The sequence below is a fragment of the Bufo gargarizans genome, chromosome 11 (genome assembly GCF_014858855.1).
Source record: "Bufo gargarizans isolate SCDJY-AF-19 chromosome 11, ASM1485885v1, whole genome shotgun sequence".
Classification (NCBI taxonomy): Eukaryota; Metazoa; Chordata; class Amphibia; order Anura; family Bufonidae; genus Bufo; species Bufo gargarizans.
In genome coordinates, this window is record NC_058090.1 from 85,423,429 (window position 1) to 85,441,888 (window position 18,460).

Consider the following 18,460-nt stretch of genomic DNA (forward strand, 5'->3'; position numbering starts at 1 on the left):
AAATAGCTTATTCGTCCTTTTTTGTCAGTTCATCTGCTTAAAAAAATGTATTAAAATTGATCTAAAAGTCATACACACACAGTACAGCTCACCATTTGGAATTTTTCCAGCTTCCCACTACACTGTAAGTAGTATTAGCGGTGCCATTACAAAGTGCAGCTTTTCCTACAGAAAACAAGCCTTCATATGGCTATATAACCTCAAAAATGTAAGAGCTATGGCTCCAGGAAGGCAGGGAATGAAAAACAAAAATGCAAAAACAGAAAATCGCCTGGTTGGGAAGTGGTTAAAGGCTACATTTTCTTATAATATGTGGTTGTAATTACCTTGGTGAAACAATACTTATTTGTTCATGCAAGTGCACATGTAATAAAGCAGTGACTTTCTGACCAGGGTGGCCTCTCCTCAGGATCAGTGGGGTCTGAAACTTTCAACACTCCCCTTCCAACTCTTTTCAGTTAATTTGCTTCACATAGAGTGGATATAAAAAGTCTACACACCCCTGTTAATATGTCAGGTTTCTGTGATGTAAAAATAAATAAAAATGAGACAAAGATAAATCAGAACTTTTTCCACCTTTAATGTGACCTATACACTGTACAACTCAATTGAAAAACAAACTGAAATCTTTTAGGTGGAGGGAAGAAAAAATATAAAAATAAAATAATATGGTTGCATAAGTGTGCACACCCTTAGGCCTCATGCACACGACCGTTGTTTCATTCCGTGTCCGTTGTTCCGTTTTTCGTGATTTTCTGCAGACCCATTGACTTTCAATGGGTCCGTTGAAAACTCGGCTAATGCACCGTTTGTCATCCACGTCCGTGATTCGTGGATTTAGTCCATCCAAAAAATATAACCTGTCCTATTTTTTTCACGGAAAATGGTTTGCGGGCCCATTCAAGTCAATGGGACCGTGAAAAAACGTGGAGGCACACAAGATTGTCATCCGCGTCCGTTTTTTTCCTATCATTTGCATGGCAAACTTGACTTCGGTTTTTTGTCTGGAGATCCTCCAAAAGAAAAGGAAGACACACGGAAACAAATCACGGAACAACGGAACCCCATTTTGCGGAACGGAACACAACAACGGTCGTGTGCATGAGGCCTTAAACTCATACTTTGTTGAAGCACCTTTTGATTTTATTATAGCACTCAGTCTTTTTGGGTATGAGTCTATCAGCATGGCACATTTTGACTTCACTCTTCTTTGCAAAAATTCTCCAAATCTGTCAGAGTGCGAGGGCATCTCCTGGGCACAGCCCTCTTCAGATCACCCCACAGATTTTCAATCGGATTCAGGTCTGGGCTCTGGCTGGGCCATTCCAAAACTTTCATCTTCTTCTGGTGAAGCCATTCCTTGGTTGATTTGGATGTATGCTTCGGGTCGTTGTCATGCTGAAAGATGAAGTTCCTCTTCATGTTCAGCTTTCTAGCAGAAGCCTGAAGGTTTTGTGCCAATATTGACTGGTATTTGGAACTGTTCATAATTCCCTCTAGCTTAACTAAGGCCCCAGTTCCAGCTGAAGAACAACATCCCCTTGGCATGATGCTGCCACCACCAGGCTTCACTGTGGGGATGGTGTTCTTTTGGTGATGTGCAGTGTTGTTTTTGCGCCAAACATATCTTTTGGAATTATGGCCAAAAGTCCAACCTTGGTTTCATTAGACCATAACACCTTTTCCCACATGCTTTTGGGAGACTTCAGATGTGTTTTTGCAAAATGTAGCCTGGCTTGGATGTTTTTCTTCGTAAGAAAAGGCTTTCGTCTTGCCACTCTACCCCATAGCCCAGACATATGAAGAATACAGGAGATTGTTGTCACATGTACCACACAGCCACTACTTGCCAGATATTCCTGCAGTTCCTTTAATGTTGCTGTAGGCCTCTTGGTCGCCTCCCAGACCAGTTTTCTTCTTGTCTTTTCATCAATTTTGGAGGGACGTCCAGTTCTTGGTAATGTCACTGTTGTGCCATATTTTCTCCACTTGATGACTGTCTTCACTGTGTTCCATGGTATATCTAATGCCTTGTCCCCTTCTCCTGACTGATACCTTCTAACAATGAGATCCCTCTGATGCTTTGGAAGCTCTCTGTGGACCATGGCTTTTGCTGTGGGATGCGACAATTTTTTTTTTAGGAAAGACCAACTAGAGCAGCTGAACTTTATTTGGGGTTAATCAGAGGCCCTTTAAATGATGGCCGGTGTATGCTGACTCCTATGTAACAGGATTGTGAATGTGATTGCTCAATTCTGAACACAGCGACATCCCCAGATAAAAGAGGGTGTGCACACTTATGCAACCACATTATATATATTTTTTTTTTTGTTTTCTTCCCTCCAACTAAAAGATTTCAATTAATTTTTTTACATCACAGAAACCTGACATTTTAACAGGGGTGTGTACACTTTTTGTGTCCACTATATTAGGAGAGGATACTAGTAAATCCATATATAAATTAATATATACATAAACACATTCTTCAACTTTCCTAGTGTTGAGCGAATCGGAGTTCACGAAGTGGACTTCGATCCAAATTTCAGGAAAAATTTGATTCGCCGCAAAGCCGAATTTCCTCGTGCTTCGAGATAACGAATCGATTTTTCCTGAAATGGCAATAACATTTTTTAAAAGATCATACTTGCCTTATCCATTTAAGCGCAAAGTGGTCACCGTGGCCATTTTGCTTGAAGATCCCATGCAAAATCTAGTGCGCGGTGACTTATGTCGTGATGACATCATCAAGCGTCGCTCAAGATTTCGCGCTGGATCTTAAAGCAAGATGGCCGTGGCAGCCTCTTTGGGATCAAATGGATAAGTACAATTATTTTTTATTTTTTGCAAACACAAAAATGCTTTAATATGGACCTCAGATGCTGCGATCAGCGATGAACGAGGCATCTGAGGGGTTCAATGACAGGAGGCGGTGACAAAGTAATTCTTCACGAAAAATGTTTTCGTAAAATTTGGCAAAGCAGCCAAATCGAATTTTTGAGAACTTCTTTCATCTCTACACTTTCTCTTCCAGAATGTTTTTTTTTTTAAAAGAAGAGAAGGAGCCTCCCCTTTTTTCTATATCCATATATATTCTATGCCTTAGTCCCTAGCCGATCAGCTATTGCCTTGTAGCGCTGGGCGCCAGGACTACACAATGATCGTTGCTGGTATCCGGAGCACTTCTACCACTGAAGAGAATGGGAACGGCGCTGCAGTTACCAGCTCTGTCCACTATACAATGTTGAGTAGCTGTGGCGTTGGAGCTACGATTAAAAAAAGCGAGGGTGAGGGGTATCGAATCCCCACTAATCTGATACTGAAAGCCTGTCTTGAAGATAAGGCATCAATATCAAAATCCTGGAAATCCCTTTAAAGGGGTTGTCCGAGTGTTTAATACTGATGACCTATCCTCAAGATAGGCCATCAATTTAAGATGGTCAGGGGTCCAATTCCTAGTACCCCTGCCGACAATCTGTTTGAAAAGGCTGCACCACTTCATTAGCGCTTAGGCCTCTTCCTAGGCCAGTGACATCACGTTCATTGGTCAGATGACCAAGTTGCAGCTCAGTCCTATGCAATAGACAGCGCTGTGCTTGGTAATTTTCAAGAAGACCATGGCACTCACAGGAGCACTGTAGCCTCTTCAAACAGCTGATCAACAAGGGTGCTGGGAGTCAGACCTCCACTGATTGGACACTTATGACCTATACTGACTGTAGGTCATTCATATTAAACACTTGGACAACCCCTTTATGTTTTATTACAGTAAGTTTCCTTTAGTAGTGGTAACATTATTGGGTTCAATTAATAACCCATCACTGATGCATTAATCCACTACCTGCAGCTTTTGACTCTCTGTAGTTGCCTATTGATTTACCATCATTAGTGTAGCTGCCCTTGTATTATAGGGAACTACGCGATAGCAATTTCCTCATATACTTCACTTCACTATCAGAACTGTGATGTTATATAGAGATACTGTAGAGGGAGATGAGAATGTATGGGCCTGATGTTCTGGGATTTGTTCCTTATCTTACCCCATTGTGATATTTCCTATTATCGGAAGGTCTAGGGATGTTCATGACTGGTTTCATGAAGCTACAACTGCCCCATGTAGTCTACTCCCATTCACTAGAACAAAGTGATCAGTGTCTTCTATCATTTACATTCAGAATAGTAATAGTAACAGTAAGTATACAACTTTCCATAAAGCAATGAGATACCATTTTAAAGATGAGCGAATTGATTTTACTGGTTTAGAATTTGTCCCAAAAAGTTTGGTTTCTAACGAACCTAAGCTTTTATAATTTATTGAGAGAGAATGAATTCAAAATTGGTAGAATTGATTTGATCATCTCTAGTATGTATATTTATACGTATCTTCTTAAGATATTTATGGAATAAGACATGTAAGCTAGTCTCCTTTCTAAAAGAAAACTGAGTGTATCATACCAGGAACCCTGCTTTTTTGGGTAACTACCTTTTAACAAAGCTGAGCAAAGAAAATTAGCTTGGCTTCCTGAGAGGCCTTGGTTTGGGTAGTATTTCTCCTTATGGAGGACACCATGTATACATAAGGAGTATCATAAGCCAGTCACCGCTCCTCTGGATTTCTGGGAAAAATATATGGGGTACACTTTCTCCTTATGGAGGACACCATGTATACATGAGGAGTATCGCGAGCCAGTCACCACTCCTCTGGATTTATGGGAAAAAAGATATGTACATTAATACATCTTCCATCAGCTAAGCTTAGAAAAGCTAATTTAAATATCTTTCCCAGAAACCCAGAGAAGTGTTGCCTGGCCTACAAAACTCTGCACATGTACTCCGCATGCTAGGCGCTGTCCGTAATGAGAAAGAGTACCCCCAGACAACGGATAAATATTGGCCAGAAACTCAAATTGTGATACATGTGCAGTATTTTATTTCTACAAGTTTATTCTAAATATATAGTAATTATAATTTGTATTCTTTAATTGCATATCTTGAAATATTAAACCATTATAGAATGATATATAATAATAATAGTAATAATAAATGTAAAAATATGTGAAAATGAAATACTAGTACGTTCCTGCATAGTCTAACATACTGGTAAAGAATTGTATACGTCTCTCAAATTTAAAACTAACACATCCACTATAGGTAAACTAACAATGACTGGATAGCCACCCCGATCCCGTATCAGGAACCTCCTGGATGCCCTAGGATAGCCCTGATTCAGGATCACCTACAAAGATGGCCTATCACTAAATAAATGACCAGACTAACATAAGTACAAAAAATAAAGACCAACATTTTGGCCCTGTTCAATCTAGGGCTCCTCAAGGGGACGAAAAAAGGCAATACGTCACAATCGGTGTCACCAACACATACTCAGCACAGATCTAGTACAGGTTAGTCATGCCCCGGGTGTCAGAACATTGACGATAACAGCTGGGTACATAATTGCTGAATACATATTGTTTAAGCTGATTACATATCATTAAGTCACAAGGATAAGGCTGACTACAGTTATGTTCCCTACGACATCAACAATACAATTACCCCACCAGTGTGATCACAGATGTGACTATATGAGACCCAATGAGCTCTCTAAGTTGAAAATATAGATATAGACGAATATAGAGCTTGTCACGTATATTTCTTTATCCCTCCATTGGAAGTATCAAGGCCCGATCCAGTACTCATCCGATACTAAATACTAGATACCAATCTTATGGGGTGTCACCCCACAACCCGTAGCGTCCCACAGCTAGAACATACTTTTGGCACCCAAGTCATGAAATAATAGATGCATGTTGTAATACCAGGTAGAGGTTAATGCAGATAGATTATTATACACCATGAGGCGGTTAAGGGTGAACATATGCAGTAAAAAAAAAGTCACATGCGTCCGCACTGTAAACAATGGTTACTTGCATGCCGCTAGGGATAGATGTATGTGGTCACAGCGGGATGTCTTCAGGCAGGGATCCGACATGATGTAGGACGGACGCCAGGATTGCGGTAAAGCCAGCGTGTCAGATGGAGTGGAGGGCGGGTCTAATTCCCGGTAAGCAATTTAAATCACATGTCCCGCTCCTAGTCAGACCAAGTAGCGCGAGACTTCCTGATGACCAGATTTCGAATCACATGACTGGGAAGTTGGCATCATAGTAACCATAGCACCAACCAGGTTGCAAAATTGCATTGTTAAAGAACAAATCAGAGGGAATTGTATCAGCCTCCACATCTATATAAATTAGCAATATACTGGTCCGATAAATATTTTCAAATCCTTGGTAAGATGTGATATTAATTCAAATAGAAAAAGACACATGGGGTTAGGCTGGTTTCTCACAGGAAGCAAGAAAAATCTATATTTTCGTTGAGGCCTGAAGGGGTGACCATATTAAGAGTATAGGTCCACTTTGACTCTTTTTGCTTTAATAACCTATCAACGTCGTCCCCTCTAATAGATGGTCTAATGGTCTCAATCATAGAGAAATGTATTGTTTTGGGATCACCAAGGTGGTGAAGTATCACATGTCTGGATAATGACTTATCGCGTTTATTCCGAATATCTCCTATGTGTTCCAGAATCCTTTTCTTAAATGCTCTGCAAGTTTTGCCTACATATTTTAGTCCACAGTCACATGGGGCCAGATAAACAACACCCATCGTATTGCAGTTGGCGAAGGAACGGGCCCTAAACATCTTAGTTTGCTTATTATCCGTAAAGGTATCGCCTGTATGAATGTATTGACAGGCTTTACATTTACCACACCTAAATGTGCCAAATTTTCTGTTAGTCAACCATGTACTTTTTATGGGGGTTTCAAAGTGGCTCTGTACTACTGAATTCCCTAAACTCCATCCACGTCTAAAAGTAATAGCCAGGAACTCCGGGAGGACTTCCTCCAAATCTGGATCCATTTTTAACAGAGACCAGTACCGGCCAAGAATTTCCCGGATTTGATGGGATGCCGTATCAAACATCCCTATTATTCGGATCACCTCAGTTCGTTCATTCTTCTCTTTAGATTGGAGAAGTCTACCTCTATCCATGATGTTACCGTTTCCCCACGCCTCATACAGACAGGAATCTGGGTATCCTCTTTGTTTGAAGCGATCAAATAATTTAGACGCTTCCCTAGTAAAGTCATTAGAACCAATAATCTCATCTATTGTAGTGAACTCTCTGTAACCTCCGATTCCAACTTTAATAACAATTAAGGGGTGCAGATACGTTTTGCCGGTTTTATAAATATCCGTAACCCCTTAGGAACAATGCAGTTCTTAACCTCTTCCCGACACATGATGTACTATTACATCATGGAAGCCATTGCGTTCCTGCAATTTGATGTAATAGTACGTCATGGTGATCGGGCGGGCATCGGAGCGGTGCGCGCGCGATCACTGCAGGGGCCCGGCAGTCCCTGGTAACAGGGCCCCTGCTGTATCCGCCGGCATCGCTGTTTAAAGCGATGCCGGCGGATTAACCCCTTCTATGCTGCAGTCTGCGCTGATCGCGACATAGAAGGGGTCTGTGTCGGGTGAGGGAGCGCATCGAGTCCCCGTGCTGCTGTGGCGGGGACTCGATGTGTAAGAAGGCAGCCCGATGCCGTGAAAAGGCTGCCCAATGCCTTGCATGGCATCGCGACCTGCCTTCTATGGTGCCGAGGAGATCCAGCCTCAGGCTGGGTCTCCTAGGCAACCTATTCGTGTACTACTCACTATAGTACATGAACAGGCATTGCATTAAAATACAGATGTATTGTAATGCATTGCAGAGGGGATCAGACCCCCAAAGTGAACATCAGAAATAAAGTAAAGAAAAAAAGTTAAAAAAAAAGTGTTTTTAATAAAATTAATAAAATAAAAAAATATATAATAAAATAAAAAAAATGGAAAAAAAAACATTAGGTATCGCCGCGTCCGTAATGACGGCTATATAAATATATCACATGATCCACCCTGTCCGATAAAAACCATAAAAAAATAAATAGAAACAGTGTAAAAAAAAGCTATTTTTGTCACCTTACATCACAAAAAGTGCAACACCAAGCGATCAAAAAGGCGTTTGTCCCACAAAATGGTATCAATAAAACCGTCAACACATCCCGCAAAAAATGAGCCCCTACCTAAGATAATCGGTCAAAAAATAAAAAAGCTATCACTCTCAGACAATGGAGACTTCAAAACTGTTATTATTGTGCTAAAGTGAAATAAATTTACAAAATATACATATTAGGTATCGCCACGTCCGTAACAACTATCTCTATAAAAATATCACATGACCTAACCCCTCAGGTGAACACCGTAAAAAACTTTTAATAAAAACTGTGTAAAAAATAGACGATCAGCAGAAAAATAAAAAAAATAGGGCATTCAGAATATGGAAATACAAAAACCTAATTTTTGTTTTCAAAAATGCTTTATTATGTAAAACTGAAACATGATTTGATATCATTGCGTCCGTAACAACCTGCTATATAAAAATTGCGCATGATCTAACCTGTCAGATGAATGTTGTTAAAAATAAAAAAGGTGCCAAAACATAAATTTTTGGGGTTACCTTGCCTCACAAAAAAGTAATATAGAGCAATTAAAAATCATATGTACCCCAAACTAGTACCCACAAAACTGGCACCTTATCCCGTAGTTTCCCAAATGTGGTCACTTTTTTGAGTTTCTACTGTAAGGGTGGATCACGGGGGCTTCAAGTGGGACATGGCATCTAAAAACCAGTTCAATTAAATCTGCTTTTCAAAAACGATATGGCGTTCCTTTCCTACTGTGCCATGCCGTGTGCCCGTACAGCTGTTTAATAATATACATCCTAATAAAGGTTATGTTTTATAAGGGATAATCTGTGAATTCCAATAGGCAGTGATCAGTAGCACAGTGTCAGTGTCACGTGCTAGCAGGCACTGTGTACTGTGTTTAAAAGCTACAATATAGTAACACTGCAGCGAGTGCGCGCTGACACCGTGTTATTTACTTTTAGGGTACAGTGAGGCAATTTATCTATTAGGTATTTATTTCCTGACAGTAAACAATTACTGTCAGGGGGACACCCTAGCCGGAGTCGCTATTTCTAAGAGTGTCGGATTCCAATTTTAAATTTAACTGTACAATAAAGGATTATTATTATAATGTTAATGTTCTGTTCAGGCAGTGTTAGTATGTTCCTACATAGGCCAGCTTTTCTTCTTTTATTCCTATAAGGTGTGGTTATTGTGTTTGCGTATCTTTTGCTTATTATTTCATTTCCATTCTGAAGCCAGGCTGTCCATGAACGAGGACATGTATTTCTGTCCATCAGACACAGGGACAGGACTTGTGAAGTTTATCAGAGCCTGAAATGAGCCATACACTTGTAAGCCGGACAAGATCAGGACAAGAATCAGCCTCTACCAATGGAACATACTGACTAATACCACCGTGAGAGAGTGGCCAAGAGTGATACCATTCTCAGCAATATGTGGTCGTGATAAATATAGCTATGTCCTCCATAACTTCAGTTTTAAAAAGCTGAAACCAGATCTTACAAGCACAATATATGTGACTAGTACATAGTAATGGAGTTATAGGGTGAGTGTGCACATCTGACACTATGCACAGTTATATATATGATGGGACATAGGCTGCAGCTAGTAACTTGCAGTTATGGCCTCTATTTATATGACATTATTGCACCCCCTCTTGCTGCTCACCATCAGATCGGGACTGAAATACATGAAGATCTTGGTACTTACAGAGTAATAACACGGACGTCTCTGGGGACATGATGGATGGACGGAGACAATGGTGTCGAGTGTAAAAGGAGAAGTTGATTTTTGTCAGTATCTTCTTGTAAGGAAGTAAGGGGGGGGGGGGGGGTATCTACATCGCTCAAAGAAGCGGTGCACCGACATGCACACTATGGTTCTATTCAGAATTGAAGCTTGTCCCCCCTATTCTCAGGTCGATGTGGGGTCTTAATGGTTGGACCACCTGCAATTCCATATTTATTATCTATTCTGTGTATAGGTAATAAATACATTTTGTGGGTTAACGCCTTTAATAAACCACAGTAAATTATAGTATTAAGCAGTAAAGCAGTTCATTTATATGCATTCAGCAATATAGTTAGTGAACCTAAATAGATAGGTAGATAGTCTAACACCTATTTGGTCTAGTTTAACACCTGTTAGTTGGCATACTTGGGGTGCATTTACACAACTGTATGTATTTTGAGGTCCGCAAAATGAGGATCCGCAAAAAAAACTGACGACGTCCCTGTTGCATCCGTTTTTTTGCAGATACATTGTAACAATGCCTATTCTTTTCCGCAAAACGTACGGTAAAACTGCGGATCGGATGCGGACCAAAAATACGATCATGTGAATGGGCCTCATGCTACAAATGTGCACCACAAATTTGGCACATTTTTTAGCCCACATTACTGCATCTTAAGCCCCATTTCTGGTGGCCACACGCCTTCACAATGAAGTCACGGCCCGACCAAGCAATGAAAAAATAGCTTGGTCTCGAAGTGGCAAAATGAATATGGGGAAGGGGTAAAGCAAACCCTTCATCCAACCAGTATCTGAGTTAAAATGGAAATAAGGTTCTCAGTGATGAATTGTGGGCAGTGTGCTTCAGGGGTTTGGAGTATAGTGACCTGGAACGAGTGTACTTTGGAGTCTGGACATTTGTGGCCATCTGCCCTTATTACTGCTACCAACATCCTACTTTATTGCACTTTGAATGGTTAACTTGCAGTATGATTTATGTTTCATAATGTTGAACTGCATTTTATATGTTTATGGTAATAGATCCTGTTCATTTGCATTGTTATTGGACTGTATTTGCACTGCAGTGTGGAAAGGTTAATGCACAAGCCAGCTATTACTGAGAGACTTTGAGACTTTCCAGTCTATGCACTGAGAAGCTAATAGTTTTCCATTGTTACCATAAGGGACTATGAAACGTCAGGGAACAGAGAGGAAGGAAAGAGGGTGCACTCTGACTCCACCCACAACCCCTGTCCCTGCCTACTTACACTACCCGCCCTAGGCGACGGGGCGTAACTGGGCGACGGTCCCTTACTTACATAAGTGCATAGAGGAAAGATACGGAAGGTCAACAAGCCAAGGGTCAGAACCAGAAGAAGCGGGAGTACAAATGGAGCAGGCAAATGTAAAGTCAACAGTCAGAGCCGAGGTCAATCCAGGAGAGCAAATACATACAAAGGATGAGACGAAGTCGGGGTCAAAGAACGAGTCGAGGTCACAAGGTCAGGAGGTCAATCAGAACAAGCAGCCGCAGACTAGAAACAAGGAAGCACCAATGGACCAGTATCACAGGCAACCTGTAGCCAGCAGGTTGCCTGTATTTATAGTGGGGAGTGAGGGTCATGTGATGTGGCCAGCATCACATGACCGACAGACACACAAGTCGAGCACCGAGTGATCAGCTCGGCGCTCAAGGCAGACCTATGAGCAGGGAGCCTCCCAGCTAGCAAAGCCGCCCTGGGAACAAGGCCGAACACAGATCCTCGCTCCCGAAGCTAAGCAGCAGGTCTGTGGCTGATGGGAGACCGAGTGCACCTTCGGCGCCCAGTTACAGTACCCCCCCTTTTACGAGGGGCCACCAGACCCAAGCCCTTGGGTACAAATCTCCCAGGATGCTCATCATGAAACTTCTTGATGAGCCTCGGGGGGTGGATATCAGTAGCTGGGACCCAAGACCTCTCCTCGGGTCCATAACCCTTCTAGTTGACAAGGTACTGCCAGGAGTTTCGGACCTTTCTACCATCCACAATTCTGGAGACTCCAAACTCCTCTTTATCTTCAATTTGTATGGGAGGAGGAGCTGACTGCAAAGGAACAATATTAGGGATGAGCGAACTCGAACTGTATAGTTCGGGTTCGTACCGAATTTTGGGGTGTCCGTGACACGGACCCGAACCCGGACATTTTCGTAAAAGTCCGGGTTCGGGTTCGGTGTTCGTCGCTTTCTTGGCGCTTTTGTGACGCTTTCTTGGCGCTTTTTGAAAGGCTGCAAAGCAGCCAATCAACAAGCGTCATACTACTTGCCCCAAGAGGCCATCACAGCCATGCCTACTATTGGCATGGCTGTGATTGGCCAGAGCACCATGTGACCCAGCCTCTATTTAAGCTGGAGTCACATAGCGCCGCCCGTCACTCTGCTCTGATTAGCGTAGGGAGAGGTTGCGGCTGCGACAGTAGGGCGAGATTAGGCAGATTAACTCCTCCAAAGGACTTGATTAACTGATCGATCTGCAGCTGTGGATCATTGAGCTGCTGATCCTCAATTGCTCACTGTTTTTAGGCTGCACAGACCGTTTGTCAGTCTCATTTTTCTGGGGTGATCGGCGGCCATTTTGTGTCTTGTGGTGCGCCAGCACAAGCTGCGACCAAGTGCATTTAACCCTCAATGGTGTGGTTGTTTTTTGGCTAAAGCCTACATCAGGGTGAAGCTGTCACACCAAGTGCATTTAACCAGCAATAGTCTGTTCATTTTTTGGCCATATACAAAATCAGGGGCAAGCTGCGCCTGTCACCAAGTGCATTTAACCCTCAATGGTGTGGTTGTTTTTTGGCTAAAGCCTACATCAGGGTGAAGCTGTGACACCAAGTGCATTTAACCAGCAATAGTCTGTTCATTTTTTGGCCATATACAAAATCAGGGGCAAGCTGCGCCTGTCACCAAGTGCATTTAACCCTCAATGGTGTGGTTGTTTTTTGGCTAAAGCCTACATCAGGGTGAAGCTGTCACACCAAGTGCATTTAACCAGCAATAGTCTGTTCATTTTTTGGCCATATACAAAATCAGGGGCAAGCTGCGCCTGTCACCAAGTGCATTTAACCCTCAATGGTGTGGTTGTTTTTTGGCTAAAGCCTACATCAGGGTGAAGCTGTCACACCAAGTGCATTTAACCAGCAATAGTCTGTTTATTTTTTGGCCATATCCCAGTCTAATTCTGTCACTAAATCCATACCGGTCACCCAGCGCCTAAATACTAGGCCTCAAATTTATATCCAGCTAAATCTGTCCCTAGTGCTGTAGCTGGGCGAGTTATTTAGTGTCCGTTCAAGCACATTTCTTGTTCTGGGTTGAAATACAATTCCCAATTTAGCAATTTCATAATTTAGTGGTTCCTGCTATATCAGAGCTATTTGAAATCTATCCCAAAAAGGGTATATAATATTGAAGGTGCACATTGGGTCATTCAGAATAACTTCACACACACCCGCTACTGTGTATTTCCAAGTCTAATTCTGTCACTAAACCCATACCTGTCACCCAGCGCCTAAATACTAGGCCTCAAATTTAAATCCCTCTAAATCTCTCGTTACCGCTGTACTGTTGTTGCTGGGCAAGATATTTAGTGTCCGTCAAAGCACATTTTTTGTTCTGGGTTGAAGTACAATTCCCAATTTAGCAATTTCATAATTTAGTGGTTTCTGCTATATCAGAGCTATTTGAAATCTATCCCTAAAAGGGTATATAATATTGAAGGTGCACATAGGGTCATTCAGAATAACTTCACACACACGCTTCTGTGCATTTCCAAGTCTAATTCTGTCACTAAATCCATACCGGTGACCCAGCGCCTAAATACTAGGCCTCAAATTTAAATCCCTCTAAATCTCTCGTTACCCACCGCTGTACTGTTGTTGCTGGGCAAGATATTTAGTGTCCGTCAAAGCACATTTTTTGTTCTGGGTTGAAGTACAATTCCCAATTTAGCAATTTCATAATTTAGTGGTTTCTGCTATATCAGAGCTATTTGAAATCTATCCCTAAAAGGGTATATAATATTGAAGGTGCACATAGGGTCATTCAGAATAACTTCACACACACGCTTCTGTGCATTTCCAAGTCTAATTCTGTCACTAAATCCATACCGGTGACCCAGCGCCTAAATACTAGGCCTCAAATTTAAATCCCTCTAAATCTCTCGTTACCCACCGCTGTACTGTTGTTGCTGGGCAAGATATTTAGTGTCCGTCAAAGCACATTTTTTGTTCTGGGTTGAAGTACAATTCCCAATTTAGCAATTTCATAATTTAGTGGTTTCTGCTATATCAGAGCTATTTGAAATCTATCCCTAAAAGGGTATATAATATTGAAGGTGCACATAGGGTCATTCAGAATAACTTCACACACACGCTTCTGTGCATTTCCAAGTCTAATTCTGTCACTAAATCCATACCGGTGACCCAGCGCCTAAATACTAGGCCTCAAATTTAAATCCCTCTAAATCTCTCGTTACCCACCGCTGTACTGTTGTTGCTGGGCAAGATATTTAGTGTCCGTCAAAGCACATTTTTTGTTCTGGGTTGAAGTACAATTCCCAATTTAGCAATTTCATAATTTAGTGGTTTCTGCTATATCAGAGCTATTTGAAATCTATCCCTAAAAGGGTATATAATATTGAAGGTGCACATAGGGTCATTCAGAATAACTTCACACACACGCTTCTGTGCATTTCCAAGTCTAATTCTGTCACTAAATCCATACCGGTGACCCAGCGCCTAAATACTAGGCCTCAAATTTAAATCCCTCTAAATCTCTCGTTACCCACCGCTGTACTGTTGTTGCTGGGCAAGATATTTAGTGTCCGTCAAAGCACATTTTTTGTTCTGGGTTGAAGTACAATTCCCAATTTAGCAATTTCATAATTTAGTGGTTTCTGCTATATCAGAGCTATTTGAAATCTATCCCAAAAAGGGTATATAATATTGAAGGTGCACATTGGGTCATTCAGAATAACTTCACACACACCCGCTACTGTGTATTTCCAAGTCTAATTCTGTCACTAAACCCATACCTGTCACCCAGCGCCTAAATACTAGGCCTCAAATTTAAATCCCTCTAAATCTCTCGTTACCGCTGTCCTGTTGTAGCTGGGAAAGTTATTTAGTGCCCGTCAAAGCACATTTTTTGTTCTGGGTTGAAGTACAATTCCCAATTTAGCAATTTCATAATTTAGTGGTTCCTGCTATATCAGAGCCATTTGAAATCTATCCCAAAAAGGGTATATAATATTCAAGGTGCACATTGGGTCATTCAGAATAACTTCACACACACGCTTCTGTGCATTTCCAAGTCTAATTCTGTCACTAAATCCATACCGGTCACCCAGCGCCTAAATACTAGGCCTCAAATTTATATCCCGCTGAATTTGAATACAATACATTGGGCCAAATAATATATTTGTTGTTGTGGTGAACCATAACAATGAGAAAAACATCTAGTAAGGGACGCGGACGTGGACATGGTCGTGGTGGTGTTAGTGGACCCTCTGGTGCTGGGAGAGGACGTGGCCGTTCTGCCACATCCACACGTCCTAGTGTACCAACTACCTCAGGTCCCAGTAGCCGCCAGAATTTACAGCGATATATGGTGGGGCCCAATGCCGTTCTAAGGATGGTAAGGCCTGAGCAGGTACAGGCATTAGTCAATTGGGTGGCCGACAGTGGATCCAGCACGTTCACATTATCTCCCACCCAGTCTTCTGCAGAAAGCGCACAGATGGCGCCTGAAAACCAACCCCAAAAACGAGAAGAAGGAGGCAGCATGACCGGTAAAAATCCCTTTAATGCGGGAACCGCCAAGTGAACAGACGTGCAAGTTTGTGACGTTTCGGCTGCAGCACAGCCTTTATCAAACACAATGTGCAATTAACAAATATCTCTTTAAATATATTAAGACACTCCCCCTCACATCGGAGTGGCCAATCACATTGTCAATACAGTGTTGAGGTCATCGCATATGCGTCCTCAAGTGCTCATGCTACATGTGTCTAATATTAACAATCATACATTTAAGATCCATTCAGCCACATACCCGACCAGCAAACATGCGCCACAGCGTTCCTAGATTCGCGGCGCGCATGTCAGGAAAGTAGGGGTCACGTCACTTCCTGCATGACGTAGGGTCAGTTGATCGCGAGTGGCTCCGCCTAGCCGTCTCGCGTCATCCCCTCTTTCACGTCACGCGCTCCGTTGCTAGGGACGCTGCTGGGCCGGTCCGCCCTTTGCCACCGGATATGCGCGGATACTCCACCATCCACCGTGTTACCGATCGGGCCCTAGATCGAATTATGCGACTTGTAAGCAAGTCGCCGGCCATGCCTTCAAATATTCTGGCATGAACGGGGGACGTACATGTGGAGGCAGATAGCGGCACCATGTCATCAGCCGAATCTCGGCCCTGATGACATCACAGTCCCGCCTCTCCAACATCCGCTCCGCCCCGTCATGTCAGTACTCTAGCCACGGTCCAGTCCCGATCTCCGCTGCAATACGTGGAGGGGAATATCCACACCCACCCCAAGGCTATAGATTGGACAAAGCCCTAGAGTCTCTGTTGTGCCATGTTAAATATGGGCTGAAAAGGAATGGAGTGTACATTAATAAACAAACAAAATATTGTTAAAAACAATACACAGAGAACAAGTTTCAAAGTCACACTGGCTAATTACACGTTTGTTACTGCAAACTCTATGTTCATACCAAAGGGTTGGAGGGCTCGCATTTCGAAGATCCACCTAAGTTCTTTCTTGCGCAAGATTCTATCTTTATCCCCCCCTCGTCTCAAAGGGCCAACCGAATCTATGATTCTAAAGCGGAGTTGGTTGACCGAGTGTCCACGCTCCAGGAAATGTTTCGCCACCGGCTTATCAATTTGGGCCCTACGGATGTTGCTCTTATGGGAATTGATACGTTCTCTGGCCTCCATTGTTGTCTCCCCGATATAAATGAGGCCACACGGGCACGTGATCATGTATATCACGTCCCGGGACCTGCATGTAAAAAAGTTTTTGATCCTATAGGGCTTGCCGCTGTAGGGATGGGCAAAGGTATCACACGGGGACGGACGACGAGACGCAACCAGATCTAACATCGCAACTGGTTGTTAACATCTCCACAAAATCGCTATCCACTGAACAACAACGGATTTTAGGACGTGGACTATCTTTTTGCCCTGGGCATGACAGGGATTGGTTCGAGTTGGAACTTGACCTCCACCGCTTTTATCGCGCATTGAGATTGAAGGCCTTCTTTCTCGACAAGGAGGAAAGGAAGGCATTGTCAGTTTCTGACGGAGCTGTGGAGGCTGACTTTGTATTAAGGTCACTTGATTTGAGGAATAAAAGTGTTTTTTCTCCACCACGTAATAATCACGTTGTGGAGGCTTACATCGCGATTGTCTCCAAACAGATTGAGACACTGAGAGAGCATAAAGGGAGGGGGACTACATCGAACCTGACGAGGGGGGAGAAAGAGGCACTTAGACAACTAACAGGTGATAAATCCCTGACGATAAAATCTGCCGATAAAGGAGGGGCGGTGGTGGTGATGGACACAGCTAGCTATGAAAGGGAGGTACATAGACAGTTGGGTGACCGGGAGGTGTACATTGAGCTTCAGAATGACCCTAAATGGGACATCAAGCGCGATCTGGAAAGGATTATAGGTGAGGCCCTAGTTGAGGGCATCATCGATAAGGACGTCAGTGATTTTCTTCTGATTACACACCCGGTCACGCCCCTGTTCTATGTACTTCCCAAAATACACAAAAGCTTGGTCGATCCTCCTGGTCGGCCGATAGTGTCGGGCAGAGAATCGATCTTTAGCAACATAGCTATTTTTCTAGATAAGGTGCTGCGGATCCATGCCACCAACGCCCCTTCCTATATCAGGGATACGAGTCATTTTTTGTTGAAGCTTAGAGAGTTGAATCTACCTGATGACCCCATACTTGTCAGTTTCGATGTAGTCTCCCTATACACCTCCATAGAACACACATACGGTTTGAATGTCGTCGATGTGGCCCTGGCCAGCACCGGGCTCTCCCTGGGCGGCCGTGGGTTTGTCCTCCATCTTCTAGAGGTGGTCCTGAGGCGGAACTATTTCCGATTCGGGAGCACCTATTATCAACAACTGCGTGGCGTGGCCATGGGTTCGAACGTGGCACCCACGTACGCCAATATGTTTATGGCGGAGGTGGAGGACAGACTCATTTACCGAGCAGCCTTGTTTGGGAAAGCCCGGTGCTGGTGGCGCTACATCGACGACATTTTTGTAGTGTGGGGAGGTTCTCAAGATGAATTACAATGCTTTTTTGAGTCCCTTAACGAGATGGTGCCCGGGCTCGGGTTCACTATGACAATGTCGACAACAGCTCTTCAATTCCTGGATGTGATGGTACATGTTAGGGATGGGGGTATTGAGACTGACATTTTTTATAAACCCACAGACAGGAATAATTTGTTGGAGTTCAGGAGCAATCATCCCCGACGGATGATGGAGTCGTTACCCTGGAGTCAGATGCTGAGGGTGAGACGGGTGGTATCAGGGGATGAGCAATTTGGGATAAGAGTGGAAGAGATGGGGAGGAAGTTTCTTGAGAGGGGCTATCCACGCCGATTGGTGGAGAAGATCTCACAGAA

The 18,460-nt window shown here is 43.0% G+C and overlaps 1 protein-coding gene across 1 annotated transcript in view; it reads right to left on the reverse strand.

Annotated features, from left to right (window-relative positions):
* The window catches only part of LOC122921383, an 81,205-nt gene extending 71,381 nt beyond the window's left edge, over positions 1–9,824 (reverse strand). Inside the window, exon 1 of the mRNA XM_044271360.1 lies at positions 9,747–9,824. Within this exon, the coding sequence (XP_044127295.1) occupies positions 9,747–9,777 (31 nt within the window). The 5' untranslated portion in view covers positions 9,778–9,824. The remainder of the gene's footprint in view (positions 1–9,746) is intronic.
* Positions 9,825–18,460: the final 8,636 nt, after the last annotated feature.